Source organism: Orbicella faveolata, unplaced genomic scaffold, assembly GCF_042242905.1.
Source record: "Orbicella faveolata isolate gen_17 unplaced genomic scaffold, um_ofav_v1 contig_13, whole genome shotgun sequence".
NCBI classification, from domain to species: domain Eukaryota; kingdom Metazoa; phylum Cnidaria; class Anthozoa; order Scleractinia; family Merulinidae; genus Orbicella; species Orbicella faveolata.
This window is the reverse complement of record NW_028301540.1, coordinates 30,772,361-30,789,778: the sequence shown is the minus strand read 5'-3', so window position 1 is coordinate 30,789,778 and position 17,418 is coordinate 30,772,361. Positions and strand designations below refer to the sequence as shown.

The window sequence follows — 17,418 nt, the reverse complement described above, 5'->3', positions numbered from 1 at the left end:
GGTATGCAAAGTAAAGATGGAACTTTTTGTGCCAAAAGACAAGGGCTCCAAATGAAAATGGGCCTAAAGGGCCAGATTGAAGGTAAAGGGAGGGACTAGGCTCCAGGGCACCTCTCCTTGGTCTGCAAGTGTTAGTAAGTTGTAAGAATAAACAGCTTTGTTAAGCTAATATTAGGTATGTTAGTCAAAACAGCTAGAAAGTTGAATCATTTCAGGATCGAGGAATATTATAATAATTAGTATTAGACTTTCTCAACAGACTATAAATTGCAAACCAAATCAGTGAGATCTATTTTATTAATTTCTGACTCCTATACTTTGATTCTCAATTTCTGATTTTACAGCTGATAAGTTGTGACAAATAAAACCTAATTCTGAGATTTAAATACAACTAAATGGCATTGTAAAATATATGCATGTAATATAAAGATAAATTAAAGATCTAGTACAACTGTTGTCTCTTTGGATTTCATCATTGTTTGTAGCTTCAGGGATATAAAAAAGAGTTTGTTTAAGGCATAATTTCAATAATCTGGGCAGAAGCAATCTTTTGAGTCAACCAAATACGACTAAGTACTATGTTGATCATCAAAATATCACTAAGCATTGGCTGTCAACAAGTCTTTTACAAGACCAGCACCTGTATTATGATAAATACAAAAACTCCTAAATTGAAACCAAAATTACAGGCTGGTTCACTGTTGACTAGTGACTTAGGGGTTTCATTAAGGGCCAGGCACTGGACAAATTGGCCGGCTGTTAGGATGATTTTGTCCACCTAGTTTGACCATCTAGAGGAAAGGTTTTTTAATTCACACTGTTTTGCTTGCCTGTGAAAACCATTTACCCTCCTACTGAAAATGTTAATGAAACCCTTAAGCTTAGTGACTGCGAGCATTAAAATGTGAGCGAAAGTCAGAAGTGCAAAGTCCATACAAACACTATACATCTTTTACGTAATGCTCCTGTTTTCAATTTGTAGTATTTGTTAGTACACTGTTGATAAAAAAAATTGTGTGTTGTATAAGTCCTGGTTACGGTTGTCAATTCAACGTTATACAGCCCTGAAAGAAAAGGGTCATATTGTGGTTTTTTGCAAGTTCATCAGCTTATATGCTCTTTGCACAAGTGTTTAGGAATCACTTGGTTGATGGGAATTTTTTATGTCTTTGCAGGAATGCCACCTAACTGAGCTTGAACTTGAGCCTGGACCTTTGCACTTAACATATCTTGAACAGCTACGATAAAAATAACAAAAAAGTATTAAAAAATTTAGTTAAAATTACAAAAAAACAAACAAACATTACAAACGAGTGATTGGAATTACTGCACCTTTTGATAGCATGCAAACTGACAATTGTGTTTTTGGCTGCTGTCAATCATAATTACGACAACAACCGATGAACTTTGGAAAAAACAAACAAACAAAAGGGATAAAAATCTACCAATCACAACCCACAACCTTTTCAACCTGTTAAAGTAAACTTCTGTTTCCTGAGAGGTCTGCTGAGATGATTGACAGTAACAAACCACAAAAGCGTTGATTAAGCACAGTTTTTAAGTGCTGTAAGGCAATCAAGTTTCACCTCCTATAGTACTCATCAAAACTGTACCTTGTCGCAATTTGTGTTTTTCAACTAGCTTAGGTTGTAGAAGCTCCAGCTGTTTTGTAACCAAGTCTACTTTCCTTCCAAAATATTCCTCAGCCTCCTTCAGACCCTAAAGGCAACAAGAAAAGTCAGTTCATCTGACATTAGAAAACTTGGCATTTAATACCAATAACATCTATCAATGTAAAAAAAAAAACTCAGTTTGCAGGGAATATGGCTGCTTTTGTTTTGATCATTTGAATATGATTCAATCTCTAAAAATGAATGTAAACCACATTTTAACTCCCACTCCTATTAGTGGAACAATAAAAATGTTAAAACTGTTTTTTTAATCATCTACTAAGAGAGATTACAAAATTTGTAATACATTTAATGTATTACACGTACATGTTTGCGGTCCTAGCCAAAATAAAATGTCTGCATGATGTTGTTATGTGCCTGAATCTGAGGTCTGAACACCAGTCCAACAACAATTTAATATACGTGTGTAAAATATATTTTAGGAATAAGAAACTGTTGTTTCAGTATACATGCTGGTGGCTAGTTGAAGGCAACATTTCTTTGCTTACCTTCTCTACAAAGTAACCAGTTCCAATGTTAACTAAAACAGATTTTGTGTTTTCAAGAGTTCCAGGGACATACATCTGACATGACTTAAAGAAAAATGTTCTTTTCTGGTTTTTAGAAGTTATCATTTATTTACTGTTAGGTCTACCTCTAAAATATTATTTCATACTTTTATGCTATGAGAATAACTTTTTGCAGAAAGTTAATGCTATCTGTGTCTGTCTGTCAGTCTGCCCGTCTGTCTCTACCTGCCTGTCTATCTGTCTGTCTGTCTGTCTGTCAGTCTCTCTGTTTGTTTCTCTGTCTATCTCTGTCTGTTAGTCTGTCAGTCTGTCAGCCCGTCTGCGTGCCTGTTTCTCTGTCCATCTGTCTTTCAGTCTGCCTGCCTGTCAAGCAACTGATTACTGACTGATGTTTGGTGGTAATTTGGAAACTTGATGCAAGTGTCATGGTGTTTCCATAAATCTTCGGTTCTTGCCCGCCCAGTTGATCTTTTCCAGTTTGGAGTCCTGAGAGTCTACCATCCAATTAACAGATTTGATCTGAGCATCATGGCTATTTTTCACTTTCAAATACAAAATTAATACAACCTACCAAACCCAGTAAAAATACCCTGGATCATGTGTACCAAAAGCATATAGGGTCAAGTGTCGATCGATGCCCTCCATCCACACTTGATCAACATCTCAATTGATACTCAATTGACATCTCATTTGACAGCTGGTCGAGAGTAGACTAATTTTCACTGTCGCGCCATCAATTGGTGATCAATACATATGAGTCATTCGACACTCTGCCAACTATTGACCAAACGTCGATCAAGTGTCAATCAAGTGTCAATTGTGTGTTGATTAAATGTCAATCAAGTGTCAGACTAGTGTTGACTAGGTATTGATTGAGATGTTGATTGAGTGTCTGTCGACTGAGAGATGACCAAGGGTATTGATTGACACTCAACCACATGTACAGATACCTTTAGTACACATGATTCAATACCCCTTGTTATGTATCACACACTCAAATGATGTTTGGAGGTATGAACAGCAGTAATCCTGTGGCTGACCTCAACCCAAAACCCATGACAGCCAACCCATGGGTAATCAATGGGAATAGTAGGGGATTTGTGATAAAAGATGCCCAAGGGACGGTGGCTTGGGAAAGAGAGCAAGTTACAAGTCATTGATTGAAAAACAATTCCCTTGTGCTGTATGATCCGTGTCGTTCGTAAGCCCTTTGCCTATATACTACTCGTTTGAACTCGTTTAGTTTACACGAAGTTTCATATTAATTTAGTAATTTCACTGCTATGAATTTACGATCCCTTCTCATTTACAAGGCAAGTCAAATTTGCGTGCTTCCAGCATCACGCCGTAAACCCTCCGAAATTTGTCGTCATTGACTACCCTAACATCACCGCACAACCCACCCAATGAAATGTGCACAAAGATCAAAAGGATACAGAGCTTGTCAGTGGTACGAGGATACGTTTTCCTGTAGAATAAATTCGAAATACGTTTTTTAATACGTGCAACCGATACACTTAAGCATAGTTGCTTCTATTATTAAAAGTCTGTTCTCACCTGATTCCTTATTAATTAGTTTCTTTACATTTTCTTTCGAGTCTCCGAACTTTTGCTGGGCCACTTTTAGCTGGCTCATAGAATCTCCGAGTATTTTCACTTCCTAAATGAAACACATCATTAACTCAAAGTCCATCCACCTGATAAAGTTTAACTTCCTTCAGTCAGCGTTATACTCGCCTCCTCTAATTGAGATCTCAGATTTTCTAAATGTGGGATTGGAAGTTGGCTGAGTTCCACAGTTTCGCCCGCCATGTTGAATTGGAGGAGTTTCAGGCCCAGGTTTCCACTCAATTCCCGCGCAATGTGCGCCGAGACACTACGGAGAAGCTGGAGAGCAGCAGCGGCTCCCCAAAGGAAATGTGGAGAATGTAGAATGAATCTGGACATCAAATTGCTTCCCTCTCACCGATTTATAGGCCCATTCAAGTTAGGGTCCACATGTAGGTTGAGTTTAATTTGTTGTTGATTCTCTTTCTTTGCTCAGCTAGGGTTCTCTCCAAGTTACTTCAGTTTTCTTCAAGGCCCAACTTTTCGAGAAACCAGAAACTGCAAGGGACCGCATACGATAAACGCTGCCAACGTAGGATCTACAAGAGATATGATCAGCCAAAAATATATATATAAAGACAAACAACAGACTACAAGGCTGATACTACGTGAAAAACGTTTCGAGACACCAACATGACAAGAACCGATAACGTAGGATCGCGAACAGTGGATAGATGTTTCGAGCTGCGTAGAAGTAGAAGACCCACAACGAAGCAAGCTATAGCTAGTGTTTTTTCATCCTCAACAGAATAAATATACCTTATTAGATATTTTGGTGTGTAGTATCACTGTATATTTTTACGAACCGTAGGGCGAATCAAAATACAAACAACGAGTAAAGATATAAAGCGATACACACACCAAAACATCTAATAAGAGATTTATTATCCAACTGCTGTAGTCAATAAATTTATCAGTGAAAGAGGGAGAGTGCGCCAGTTTTGCGTGCACGCGCCGACCTGTACGGCAAACAGGTTTTAGACTGTACAAATAACTGTACAATATCGCTGTATAGTTGTACTGCTACTTGGACGATATTCGCTGCAGTTGGATAATAATGTATCTTACTCTCAGTGATTCTGAACAATTCCATCAAACTTTATTTGTTTCTCAGGAACTGAAAAGATATTTTCAACTTATTTCTTTATATGAAAAAATTTCCCGTAAACGGAATTGTAACAAATCTAAGAACGAAAACTCAAATTACTCGCCCCTGCTGCAAAAAGAGCCAAACGAGCTCAAGAAAAGGCAAGATAAGTTCCTGTTCTCCCCTTCCTGTAAGTGGTAACCGTAAGGAAGTTGTGGTAGTTGGTGAACGTAACATTGCCTGCGTTGTTATTCTGCCACAACGTCCATCTTATTTAGATTTCTTTTATCAACCAGAGACATGTAGTTCGGTTAGTGTCCACACCACGCTGGAGAAATTTGAAAACGCAGCTTTATTTCTACGGTTAGGCGGTCTTCCGTCCACACTTACCTGTCACGAAAACGGTGTTTGTCGAAAACGCTCTTCAAACCGGAGGAATTTGAAAACGCTGGCTTTGCGTTTTAGTGAGAGGACGGAAAACATTTTGAAAGCGGAGCTTCAGTTTCGAAAACGATTATGTCAGGATAATCATGTGATTTTCCTGCCCGAAATTTCCTCAAACACAAATCCAAAATAAACGGTGATTGTTCCGTTTTCAAATTTTTCCGGCATAGTGTGGATGGAAAACACTTAATGCGCTTTTAGAGTGAATACGCCGTTTTCAAATTTCCCCAGCGTAATATGGTCGGGGCCTTATTTTCCATTTCTCAATCAACAACAACAAAGACATGCAGGTAGCCATCTGATCTCTTTAATGGACAACTTTCACGCGCTAATCAGCAACCTTTCCACTCCCAAGAGAATCAAGATGTCTTATTAAAATAAGCCCTGTTCCATTTTGCCAAACAAAACGTACTGCTCAGTAGATTTCATTTGAATAGTCACATACTGCGTTTCTTAACGTCAAACTTTGACTCGAAGCAGAATCAGGTAAATACTTAAAGTGCACGAGCTCTTTCGCCCAATGTTTTTTTTTTTTTTTTTTCGTTACAATGAAATTAAGATTAACTGTGTACTTGCACGCCACTAAACTAACTTTTTACTGGACGTATGATAAGGAGATTTCTCTCCAAGTGTACAAAATAAATATCTGTTTATCTGAAATTAAGCAGTTACACTGAAAATGCCTGCTTACAGGTAAACCTGTTATCTAGTTTATTTGTCGATTCTTTATAAGAGTCTTAGTGTTAGCACTAACTGAATTGCAGCACCGTGAAAAATACGTAAACGGTAAAAAGAGTGGTTTTCAATGGAGTGTCGTAACACCAAAACCAAATTGATTACTCTAGCCAATCACAAAGGACACAGACAATCCAATCAACCAATCAAAACTCGAAGTAATTACATGTTGCTGACTCGAAGCGCGGGAAAATGTATGCGAACGCGTCACAATTAGTTTTGGTTGTACTTCAACAAATTCAATTTCTGCAAAGATTGGATGAAAAAATGGCGCGAGTTTTTTCACATGTAAGCCAGGCGTGAGGCGCAGAAGGTGAAAGCCAAATATTTCCGACCCTCAAGCGAAAACCGCTCTAATAAGTGCTAAATTGAATTCCTCACCTCTATCACTCATATAAACTTACAAAAACGTTTGGTTATGATTTTTACAAAATTTGCTCAAGTTTCATAGGAGCTGTCTTCTGCTGTTCCAACGGCGCTAATCTAGCGACTGTGTCACTGAAATCGTGAAAATTGGAAACGGATCAAGCTCCACAAAAGTAAAATTGATCGACTTTCAAAATTCGTCGAAAGAATACTCCTCTTTTGTTCAGAAACCGTCTTCAAAACAGTGAGATCTAGTGTTAAATTTAGGTTCGACCGGTTAGTCTGATTAATAAAACGTTTACATGGACGAAATAACCGAGAGCTGTAAACATTATTAACCTATAAATAATTTCCATACTTTCCATACTTTCATCACCTAAAAAATGTTGAATACAGAAGTAGCAGCCCTCGTAAGCTGTTATTGTTTTAGGGCTAGGGGGCATTGTTTCTGTTGTTTGTTTTATTATTCCCTTAAGGATATCGAGCCATTCATGTGAGACCTTACGAGAGCTGCTACATGCACTGAATATGAACAAGAATTCACACTTTGTTGTTACGAAAAGTCACGTTCTATAGCAATGTCATTGTTGTTTATTTCGCAGCGTAGTCCTTATTCAAGCAATGAGTCCTGGTAACGAATCCCTTGTGTTGGCAACCGTCCCCAGTTTTCTCCGTGTCGTGGGGTGAATTATTCAGATACTGATTGCATTGGGTACTTCTTTAGGGTCCAGGTATGGATAAGGAAATGGCCGACTCTTGTTCCTCTCGGCTATGATGTCACTCACTTCCAATAAACGCTTCTTTAACCTAAAATAACAATCACCGCAAGATCGATTTGATGAGAGAGAGTGAACCTCAGTGGCTTCTATAACCAATTACAGTAAATCCTATAGTTCAATTGAACAATTAGGGAGAAGGGATGGTGCAGTGGTGAGAGCGCTCGCCTCCCACCAACGTGGCCCGTGTTCGATTCCGGCCCCGTGCCGTAAGTTGGTTGAGTTTGTTGTTGGTTCTCGCCTAGTTCGGAGGGTTTTTCTCCGGGTTCTCCGCTTTTCCTCCCTCCACAAAAACCAACCTCTCCAATTCCAATTCGACCAGGATAGTGGACCTGCATTAATTGGCGACAAAATATTCGCCAAAAGGCGCGTGATATTGAAACAATGGCAGAAAGAAACACTTAAGAAATGATTGCCTTACTTTTCAACAGGTTTAGTTCCTCTTGGATCGTACATGTACTGCACTTCAAAGTCACCCAGGGCATTTGTACCACGATCGCTGAGGATTTTCGTCACAAGAATGATGTCCAATGTCATATCTTTCACTGGAAGAGAGTTGATGATGTCTTTCTCCGTCAGGGGTTCCTGCCATCACAATAAGAATACAACAATCTAAACCGGACTTTACACGGAACATTAAAACAGTATTTGTCTATTTGAGCCTCGTCTGGGGAACATTGAGGGTCTCGAGGAAACAAAACTCACTGTTTCCAGTGGAGCCAGTCATGAAGTGTTTTGTTATACCTCCCAACTCAAAAAGAGAAAGAAAAATGCGAAAAAATTATTTGCTTGACGCCAGCTAGCGCAACAAATTTGCCGCGGTTTCAAGGTGCACAACCTGATCACGTGCGAGTCGAAAGTTCACGTTGTTTCCCTGGGGAGTTAGTGAGTTTTGTTCGCTCTAGGGAATTAGCGAGTTTTGACACACCACAAGTGACACGTTCTCCTCCAATCGAAAAACGTATTTGAGTTGGTGGGCATAACAACAAGCCGTAACTGCACAGTTAACCAATCAACACCCCGGCTAAGTTACAGCATGCAGCAGGTGCCAAGGGCGGGAAGATGCGTTGGTCATCCCCCTCTCTACGTCTCTCCCCGTCGATTTTTTGTTCTCGACCCAGTTTCCGCGCTACCAGTAGACGAGAACAGGTACGCATCGCAGGTTAGTGTACAAACGTAATTTTAACTGAAAGCTTAACTTATCTCAACAGCTTAGGTTGTACAATTTTAAAAACTCATTTACCTTGTTTGTCGGAGGTTTTCCCCGCAGGAAAGCGGGATAGTTGGGTGGGAAGGCGTATTCGTCATACTGAGCAAAATTTGCTGCAGAGTGTCCCACACTACTGATGAAGATAATCGAGGTCACGGCTTTGATCAAATCCTCTAATACTGTAAACTTGCCGTCTCCAAATACTCCCTAGGAAATAAATACATGTAAGTGAACTCAATCACTTCCAGACATCATCATCAAAATAATGATACTGATAAGGATAATGATAACGATAACGATAACGATAATGATAATGATAATGATAATGATAATAATGATAACAACGAAAATTTAAACCGGATGACCCATCAGTGTATTTAAAACTGTTATCAGAAGGTCCTGTAGAACAAACTACAGTGAAAATAAGCTAAAAAGGTAAAAATGGGTAAAAACGGTGTAAAAAAATGTTCTTGAAGTTATGGATCTAAATTTGATTGGCAGTTCATTAAAAATCTTGGCACCTTGATAGTGAAAACTCTTCTTCCCAACTTCAAGGGGAACTTTAGGTAGTTTCACTGATAAACCTTTGTTCCTTGTGTTCTTAGAGTGAAGGGATGTTTCATAGTAGGTCTTAAAGAGGGTGCAAACATTATTTTGAAATTCGATTTATAAGGAACCCTTGAGAACAATTGTCAGTCGGTTGCGCTAACGGTCAGTCAACTAATCCAACAATCAAACAGTCAGGTAGCAACTTGCTGCAACAACTTGCTGGTCAGTCAGTTAATGGTAGGTCAATCTCTACCTTAATTCCCAAACCGTCTTCAGGATCAGCCAACATATGTCCCCAATTCTGGATTTCCCAATCTTCTGTCAACTTCTCTGGTGCATCTAAATTTGAAATGAAGAAATAAACACCAACATTAAAGAATATTCATCAAATTCAACTTTCTTAATCCATAAGGAAATTTGGGAATGTGGACATTCTCAATGGTGGTGAAAAGACCAAATAAGTTTGGTAAGGTTAACTCTGCATATGAGACAAATGGTCCATCAAGCCGGAGTTTTTCCCAGTTTCTGTATCATGAAGTGACTAGGAGTATTTCTACTCCCCCCTGGATGGTATGCTAGTCCACTGCAGGGTTACCTCCAGAATTAAATTTGCTACTACCCATTTGTACACCTTGGAGGAGAGAGGCACTGTGAGAGTAAAGTGACTTGCTCAAGAACACAACACAATGTCCCCCACCAGGGCTTGAATCTGGACCACTCAATCCTGAGTCAAACACACTAACCATAAGGCCATTGTGCCATGTGGACCACAGTAATTTATTAACAGATTTTCAAGTCTCACCATAAAAGGCTTCCAATACTTCACGGACATAGGTATGAATGGCTTCAAAAATGAGCAGTGCGTCATCTCTGTAGGGGTAGTTTGGAAAGGCTTCCACATCATCAACCTTCAAAACAACAATATTGCATTAAAACCACAAAAATTCTCAATCACCATTTCACAGAGAGTACACATTTGGACAGTGTAAAAACATACCCCCCTTTGGGCCAAATCAGAAGGCAACCATCCATCTACATCCATCCTCCAGTTATACCAACTGAAAAGTAAGTTGATATAAATTAGAAATAAACATAATACTCATTATTAAAAACTGGATCATCTGGTAATGTAATTCAAGAGTTTTCATTGGCTTAGCCATCGTGGTATAAGAGCCATTATACCATGCTCTATAAATATGGTAAACATACACAAATTTTTTGGGGTGTTTTTATTTGCATTTTATTTTGGTTTTCTATATTTTGGGGATGGTTTTAACAAAACAGTCATTCCACTCACACTTGTTGGATATGAGAGATTATAGCCAACTCCGTGCTACACACCTTGTTGGTTATCTATCACCTCATATCCAGTGTGTGCTCATAGAATAGTTGTTAATTAGAAGCGGATGACTTTATATCTGCTCATATTTCAGCCAAGTATCTTTTGACTTTGCATCAGCTGTGTGCGAACATACCACTGTGAGGCAATGAAGACCTCAACATCTCCAAAATTCACCTAGAACCAGGCTTAGAGGCAGAAGGGTGGGGAGGCAAAGATATTATTACCTCTGGCTAACAAGTTCCATCAGTCCACCAGCTCCAGTTGTCATTGTATTGTCAATCCAGCCATTTGGAGCTACAAGCTTTGCAAGGGCAAGCCTGAAAACAAGATATGACAAACTTCAATAAGTATTAATAATAATAATGATAATGATGATGATGATGGTAATGATGATGATGATGATGACGGCGATGATGAGTGTTATAAGAAATATTAAATGTTGAAATGACACCAGCTTGGAGAAAGATCTGGAACTCGGATTTTTTTCCGAGTTAATAATGATAATGATAATGATAATAACAACAACAACAACAACAATAAATAATCTTCATGGGAGGAGGTGCCTGTCATGTATAAACACATGGTTTTCAGGAAGGTCTCCTACTGAGTAACATGTCACTGCTGGAACTAAAAACATTTTTAGGATTTGAAATGGAGAGAAACACACACAAAAACAGACTTTGTGACTCATCACAAAGCCTTTCAATATTTCAAGATTTCAAGTTTCCGGGACTGAAGATTTTCTAGGAAAAATTGATTACCCCCAATCACAACATTACTACTCAAACCAGCTATTCAAGTTACAAAAAAAACCCTAAAATTCAATGATATCATACAAAATACTAAGTCCTCTGCAATGAAACACAAAATACAGGACTCAACATTACAAACTGTACTTACGAGTTGATGGCCAAGAGATAGAGAAAATGAGGGGCAAGTAGCCTGAACACAGGGTGAGATGGTGACAGCTGACGATGAGTTCCCACGCACATTGTTTCAGCTACCAAATGGGTGAAGCCTGCATTTTAAGTTAAGCCAAAGAATTCTGTCAGAGTTTACTTTGACCTCAAAGTGTTTGTCCCATATTCAAACAAGTCTTCATTTTTAACACAAGAGTGAGATTAATGTCATTTCTAGACAGATGCCCTTCATGCTAGTTAACCAGTAACAAATTTGTAGCACATAAATTTAGAATAGCTTTCTTTTCAATGACCTCACACAAGGGTTTAATTTCAGCAACTAAAAGTTAGAAACATTTTTTGACTGGCAGATTGAGAAGGGTTTAAGGGCATTAAGAAATGGTACAGTGTTTCCATAACACTTACCAAGATGAGTGCAGGATTGGTGGAATGCGGCATCAGCATTGTTGTAATACATCTTGGCCAACATCCAGGTATATTTAGGATCACTTGGTACAAAAACCTACAATAAACAATGCACATCAACATCAAGCAAACTCATCAAGCTTTCCAACACTAGCAAATAATATTTGCAACAACATGTGAACTTCTCTTTGTGAACTTATTGGTGTCTAGATTAAACTCACTGGATTATCATCTGCTGGCTTCTGGAACAGCTGGATTGCAATGGGCATTAACTCCTTCCTGTCATTTGCAAAGAATAAAGCCATAGGCTTGCAGATCTAAAGGGTAAAGATCACAAGACATCAATAAAAAACAAAACAAACATGGACATTTGTCTTAGCACTATTTCAAAGGGAAGTATAAACACAAAAACACGCAAGAGTAATCCTTGTTAGTAACAGTCTCACAGAGTTCTGTTTGTCACAGCCATTTTAAAATTCTCCTTTGTCCCTAGCCTGGCAAGTCAAAAACGATATGCACCAATTGGCATAGCAATCATTTCAAACTGTGAGAGGATTAGGTGCAGCACAAGCTCACTAAGATAATTGATTGGCCGGGAAAGAGTATCTTTACTCTCCTCTCCCTCATCAATATATTTTGTTCCATCCATTTTTATAACCACTTAAACTCTTAAAAAAGAAGAAAAAAATACTGTTCAGATTAGATTGGTCTTGGATTACACATTCATTCCACATGCATCTGCCATTTACTACCATAACTCTCTTAAAACAGTTCTTTATAATACTATTATCCTGACAAAATTTGACAAAATTTGAAAAAAATAACCCACTACAAATAGCGTAAACTAATATGTTTTCCAAGAACTTAAGGGCAGCAAGGTCGTGCACAAGTCAGGGGTTTCATTAGAAGCCCAGCTCCATGTAAATTGACCGGCTGCTAGAACGATTTTGCCCCCCTGGTTTGACCTTCTGGCAGAAAGTTCTTCTTATACAGAATTTCAGTTCGAATAGTTTTGCCCACCAGTAAAAACCAGTTTCCCTCCTGCTGATTAATTAAATGAAACCCCTACAAGTCTACAATTCCACAGCAGGAGCAATAGCTAAGTTTCTGTTACTCACCACTCTGTTGAATCTACACATGACATCACTTAGTTTTTTCAAGTTCACAATGTAGATTTTCTTGTTTTTCATTGCATCTTCGAGTGTCATCCCTTCCAGAAAAGGTTCAACCATCTCAGCTGTGACCTTAAAACTGATTCCAAATATTATTAATATATCGCAAAGAAGAAACAATGAAAACTAAATAGTAAATAAGAATCTTAACAGAATTTAAGAAACTTTTTACATATTATCTTGCCTCTGCTGTTTGCCCAATACCTCTAGCCATCTGATATCAAAGTTTGCTTTCATCTTGTATCAGATTTACAAACTGTCTTTTGAGCAGCCAATTAATGAGTCTATGAATTTGAAACTTAGTAGACAGATTGGCACTATTGATGTTTATAATAATTATTATTGATTTGCATTTTGTATGATTCTAAAGATGGTCCAGACACCAAATTTAGTGCTTTTAAAACTAAAATAGGTAAGCAATTTTAGTCAGACTAATAATATTCTCTACAGGCTAAAATTGGTAAATTAATGAACTAAGAAAATAGCATAGTCTTACTTTTCTGGAATTTCAGTGCAAAGTCTGAGAAGGGTAGGATTGCACCCTTGAACCCTCTGACGACCAAAGTTGGAATCTTCTTTCCAGTTGAAATAACCCTGCACACACACACATGCAAAAAAAAAATTACCTTTATCTTACAGATCCATGCCTCAGAAAATAATTTATAACAAATGTAAACCAACAAAAAATCTCTAACAGAACAATTATTAGCTTTGCTTATGTTATTACTAATATTTTGCTGATTTATACTCAAAGTTCAGAACTAATAATAAATGCCATGCAACTTACATAAGGCATGTTGAGACTTCCTTTGTAGAGATTGCTGAAGTCATCTAAAGTTTCCCATGGATCTGATGTCAGCTTTGCCAGCTTACATTTCACAGCCAGTTTATACTTGGTCTGCTGAATGTTCCACTGCAGAAAAAGATTCAAAATGGCTAAAGCAAATTATTTCGCTTGGAAAATGTGTTTGAAGTTTCAATTCATGTGCAAATTTTGTGACTGAGGGCAACTATTGTTCTCAGTCACAAAGGGTCATATACCATAATTATTATGGTATATGACCATTATAACATAACAATAATTAAAATGCTCAAATTGAAAGGTATGTCTAAATACAGTCATTTGCAAGTAGTTATAAAATGTCACGATTTTCAGCACATTAATTTAAAATTTTACAAATTTTTGCAGCTCTGAAAAGTTCCTTCACTTGACCAGTGAAACTTCCAATTTATGCCCGCTAAACTTCAGACTAAATTTGCTGACCTCAAGCAAGTTTAACAACAAATGAAACGTTTTGGACCAAAACTGTAGTGTCTAGCTGCTTCCAGACAATCACAAGTACTGGTAATAAAAGGAGTGTACCACGACAAATTATAAAGAGATTAGAATTGTCAATCCCGACTGGCAAATGCTAGATGCCATTAACATATATTTTCATACGGTAATAGGAAATTTGCAATCTTTTCTTTCACAAAAATTCAAGGTTGAAAAGTTCTCAGAGCCTCAGCTGCCCCACTGTTTCTTTACATTTTTACCAACGCTTTTAGTTTTTTATTTGTATGAACCCATAAAGAGGTGTCAATCATTTAACAAAGCATCCATTACCACTTGAAACACAGGTGACATGTTCAGAGAAAGAGTGGAAATATGCATTGTTTGAAATGAACAATGAAGTCAACAGAAATACAGATCTGACTTGCGGTACACGTACTATAACTTGACCATCCAGAGCAGAACTTAGCTTAATAACTGAATAAATGATATGTGATCATTTAGGGACCATTTAGCCACTGAAATAACGCTTTGTTAAATGTAAAATAAGGAGACCTTAACAAAAGAGTTTTTTCTTTGTTCGTCCACTTACAAAATCAGGTCACATAAGCGTTTATACCCGTCTGAGAAAAACTGTCAGTTCTTTAACTTCCTAAAGCAAAAAATTAAGTTTCCGCGAGAAAATACCTTGTAGTCATTGCTGAAACTCTCGTCCCTTGGACAACTTTCAACCTAAAGCAAGTTAGAAAGAAGGGAAATCAATTGGAAGTTACGTAATCAAAACAGTTAAATAATGTTTCATTTTTATTGCATTTGTTTAATAACAATAATAATGTAACTGGCCGACGTCAGATATATAACCTTCGCGTACTTCAATTGTTGCCACTTGGCACGCGAAAAATATCTTGCAGAAAAAGATACAGATACAGATAAATATTAAATAGAAAACACTCAAAGATTCAACTAGTAAATGTTTACTTACACGTGAGCATAAAGTCTTATGTAAGTTTTAATTTACTTCAAAAAGTTTTTCAAACACAGAATTGTTGGCAAATGCTACGTGATAAAGCTTACCTGTTTCGGAATACCTGGAGCTTTACGAGACAAACGATAAAGGTCTCTTTTATCTTCCAATTCCTGCTTTCGTTGTTCCGGATTTTCGTCAAACTGTGGCAAAACACAGTCGTACGGAGTCAAAGTAAGCCTTCGTTCAGCCTTAACCCATCGATTGCACGGAAAGATAACCTCGTCGCTGTCCGGAGGATTAAGCTTTTTCACTTTGATCCACTCGACGAACCAGTCGTCGCCGATGCCACTGTCATCTCTCCAGATTTCAATTTTGTGCAGTGGGCCAGGAGGAAGGCCGCAGTGAACTTTGAAATGGTCCACGGAGCCCTTTTCGAAATCGTTCTTCCATTTGCAGTCAAGGTTTAAGTCACGCGAGCGGGTCTTGTCTTCGTTGTATATAGCGCAGTAGACATTAGCGTCCGTTCCTGCACCTTTCACATCGCCTGTCTTGACGATTATTTCACAGTCAGGAGGCAAACCGCTACAAGCATTTCCCATGTTGTTGTGCTTTACCAGAGAAGCTGAAGCTGACGACCTGTGAACGATGTACTTGTCTTCGGTGCTAATTAATTCTTCGAAGAAACTATTCCAGGTCAACTTGAGTCCCGATCAACTATGCAGTGATTTACAAAGTTTCCGTAGTAAGTTTTAAGTTCTTTCAACTCACAACCCGTGCTCACAACTTGTTGCGCGTACACGGCCCACTTCTTCCGAAAGCTCTCGGAATCTTGTCACTTGAAGGTGCGAGTGACGTCACAAGTGATTATTTTTCCGTTGTCAAGAAAACTAATCCATTGTAATTGTGTTTCCGTGGACTTCACTCGTGTGAATAACCATGTAAAGAACAATTACGCGCTACCACCGACTGGGAAGCCTAGAATTCGTTCTTGTTCCAGTTGGGCCGTTTAAAACCAGTGGAAAGATCCTTCTAAACAAAACAAAAAACGATCCGGTAAAGCAATTAGACGACTCTGAAGGATAACATAGACATGAGACAAATCCGGTGGTCCTGACACGTGCGGGAGTTATCGGATTTGACGTCACCCAAAACGGCGTTGACAACTTTTTTCCCTTCAGACTTCAGGAAATTAGAATAACGTCACGTTGGACACGATAAACAAACCTTTAAAAAGCTGCAAGGCGATTCGAACTGTAGAAAAATGTACTCTGTATAAATTTGGCCCCGTATTTCGGTTAGGCAGAAGTACAATCTGCAACTGGTCTAGATAACGGACCATGTTAAAATGTGTGATTCAAGATCTTTTCCGCCGTTTGACCAGCCTTTCATTTTACGACTACAGTTTGCTCCTTTTTCTTCAAGTGGCCCTTACGAGCTTAACAAAAGTCGTGAGAAATTGAAAGCCTATGCATACTACTGAAAATGCGATTCAGCCTGATCTTTTACTTGGTGTTATAACATATTTGAGAGTAACTAACTGCTCTCTGACAATAATTTATAGATGAATCATTCAACTTTTGTAATTTCTTTAAAGCGAAAATCAACAATTGTAACACATGCCCTCTCATTTAAAGTTACACTCTTTCATGTCTTTGTTTTTTGTAAGAATATGTTTCATAAGAATACCGAGGCTGAAATTTGGGAAATTTTAAGAATATTTTAAAAATAAAGCCGAGGCTGAGATTTTGAAAAGAATAAAATGTTGTGTTGAAAATTTGTAAATACAATACAATTAAATGTTGTTTACTGAGTCGTATAAAATTCTTCCTTTCTAGGCGACAGAACAAAAACAGTACTAGCCGTATTTCCGATGCTAATAACATCTCTGCAAGAGGTTCTGACCTTGGTATCAGGCTTTATGCCTGCAGGCTGGCTGCAGAATTACTTTAACACCATCCAGACGCCAAACACATTCCAAAACAGAAATGCCGTACGCTATAATCTAAGAATATTCACAACGGTATTTCAGCCTAAAATCGGCCGAAAAGTAAGAATATTCTGCCTCGGACGGCAAAACAATATTCTTATAAACCCACGTCACAGATACTGGTTTTCAGTCAGGGGGCTTTGCAAAATAATATACTAAAATAAACTACTAAACGAGAGAAGAAATCCTTACTAAATGAATGGCAACGTTCAAAGGGCCACCGGAAACAGCTAAATTGAATTCCTCAACTTAAATTTTTATCTTCCTCACTAGTCCTCATTAATTGAATCACGTATTGACACAAATCTTAAGAAAAACATTGTAATAGTCAAAATAAAGGGGCTGATCCGTTTTTGAAAAAAAATCCATTATAATTT

General features: G+C 38.0%; 2 protein-coding genes across 2 annotated transcripts; both read right to left on the bottom strand.

The window, feature by feature from the left end:
* Positions 1 to 267: 267 nt before the first annotated feature.
* LOC110054311 (prefoldin subunit 5-like) lies at positions 268 to 4,070 on the bottom strand. The gene is made up of 6 exons (XM_089285416.1): positions 3,934 to 4,070; positions 3,758 to 3,856; positions 3,637 to 3,668; positions 2,180 to 2,254; positions 1,614 to 1,719; positions 268 to 1,238 (listed from the first exon to the last, which is right to left on the bottom strand). The coding sequence occupies exons 1-6, from the start codon at positions 4,010 to 4,012 to the stop codon at positions 1,162 to 1,164; spliced, it is 468 nt and encodes a 155-aa protein (XP_089141542.1). The 5' UTR covers positions 4,013 to 4,070; the 3' UTR covers positions 268 to 1,161.
* Positions 4,071 to 5,624: 1,554 nt separating this feature from the next.
* LOC110054384 (polyunsaturated fatty acid 5-lipoxygenase-like) lies at positions 5,625 to 16,689 on the bottom strand. The gene is made up of 15 exons (XM_089285413.1): positions 15,162 to 16,689; positions 14,775 to 14,819; positions 13,602 to 13,727; positions 13,311 to 13,408; positions 12,761 to 12,893; positions 11,864 to 11,959; positions 11,643 to 11,739; positions 11,218 to 11,335; positions 10,542 to 10,634; positions 9,973 to 10,033; positions 9,778 to 9,883; positions 9,229 to 9,314; positions 8,460 to 8,633; positions 7,638 to 7,801; positions 5,625 to 7,247 (listed from the first exon to the last, which is right to left on the bottom strand). Exons 1-15 carry the CDS (start codon positions 15,651 to 15,653, stop codon positions 7,133 to 7,135), a joined length of 2,004 nt encoding a protein of 667 aa, XP_089141539.1. The 5' UTR covers positions 15,654 to 16,689; the 3' UTR covers positions 5,625 to 7,132.
* Positions 16,690 to 17,418: the final 729 nt, after the last annotated feature.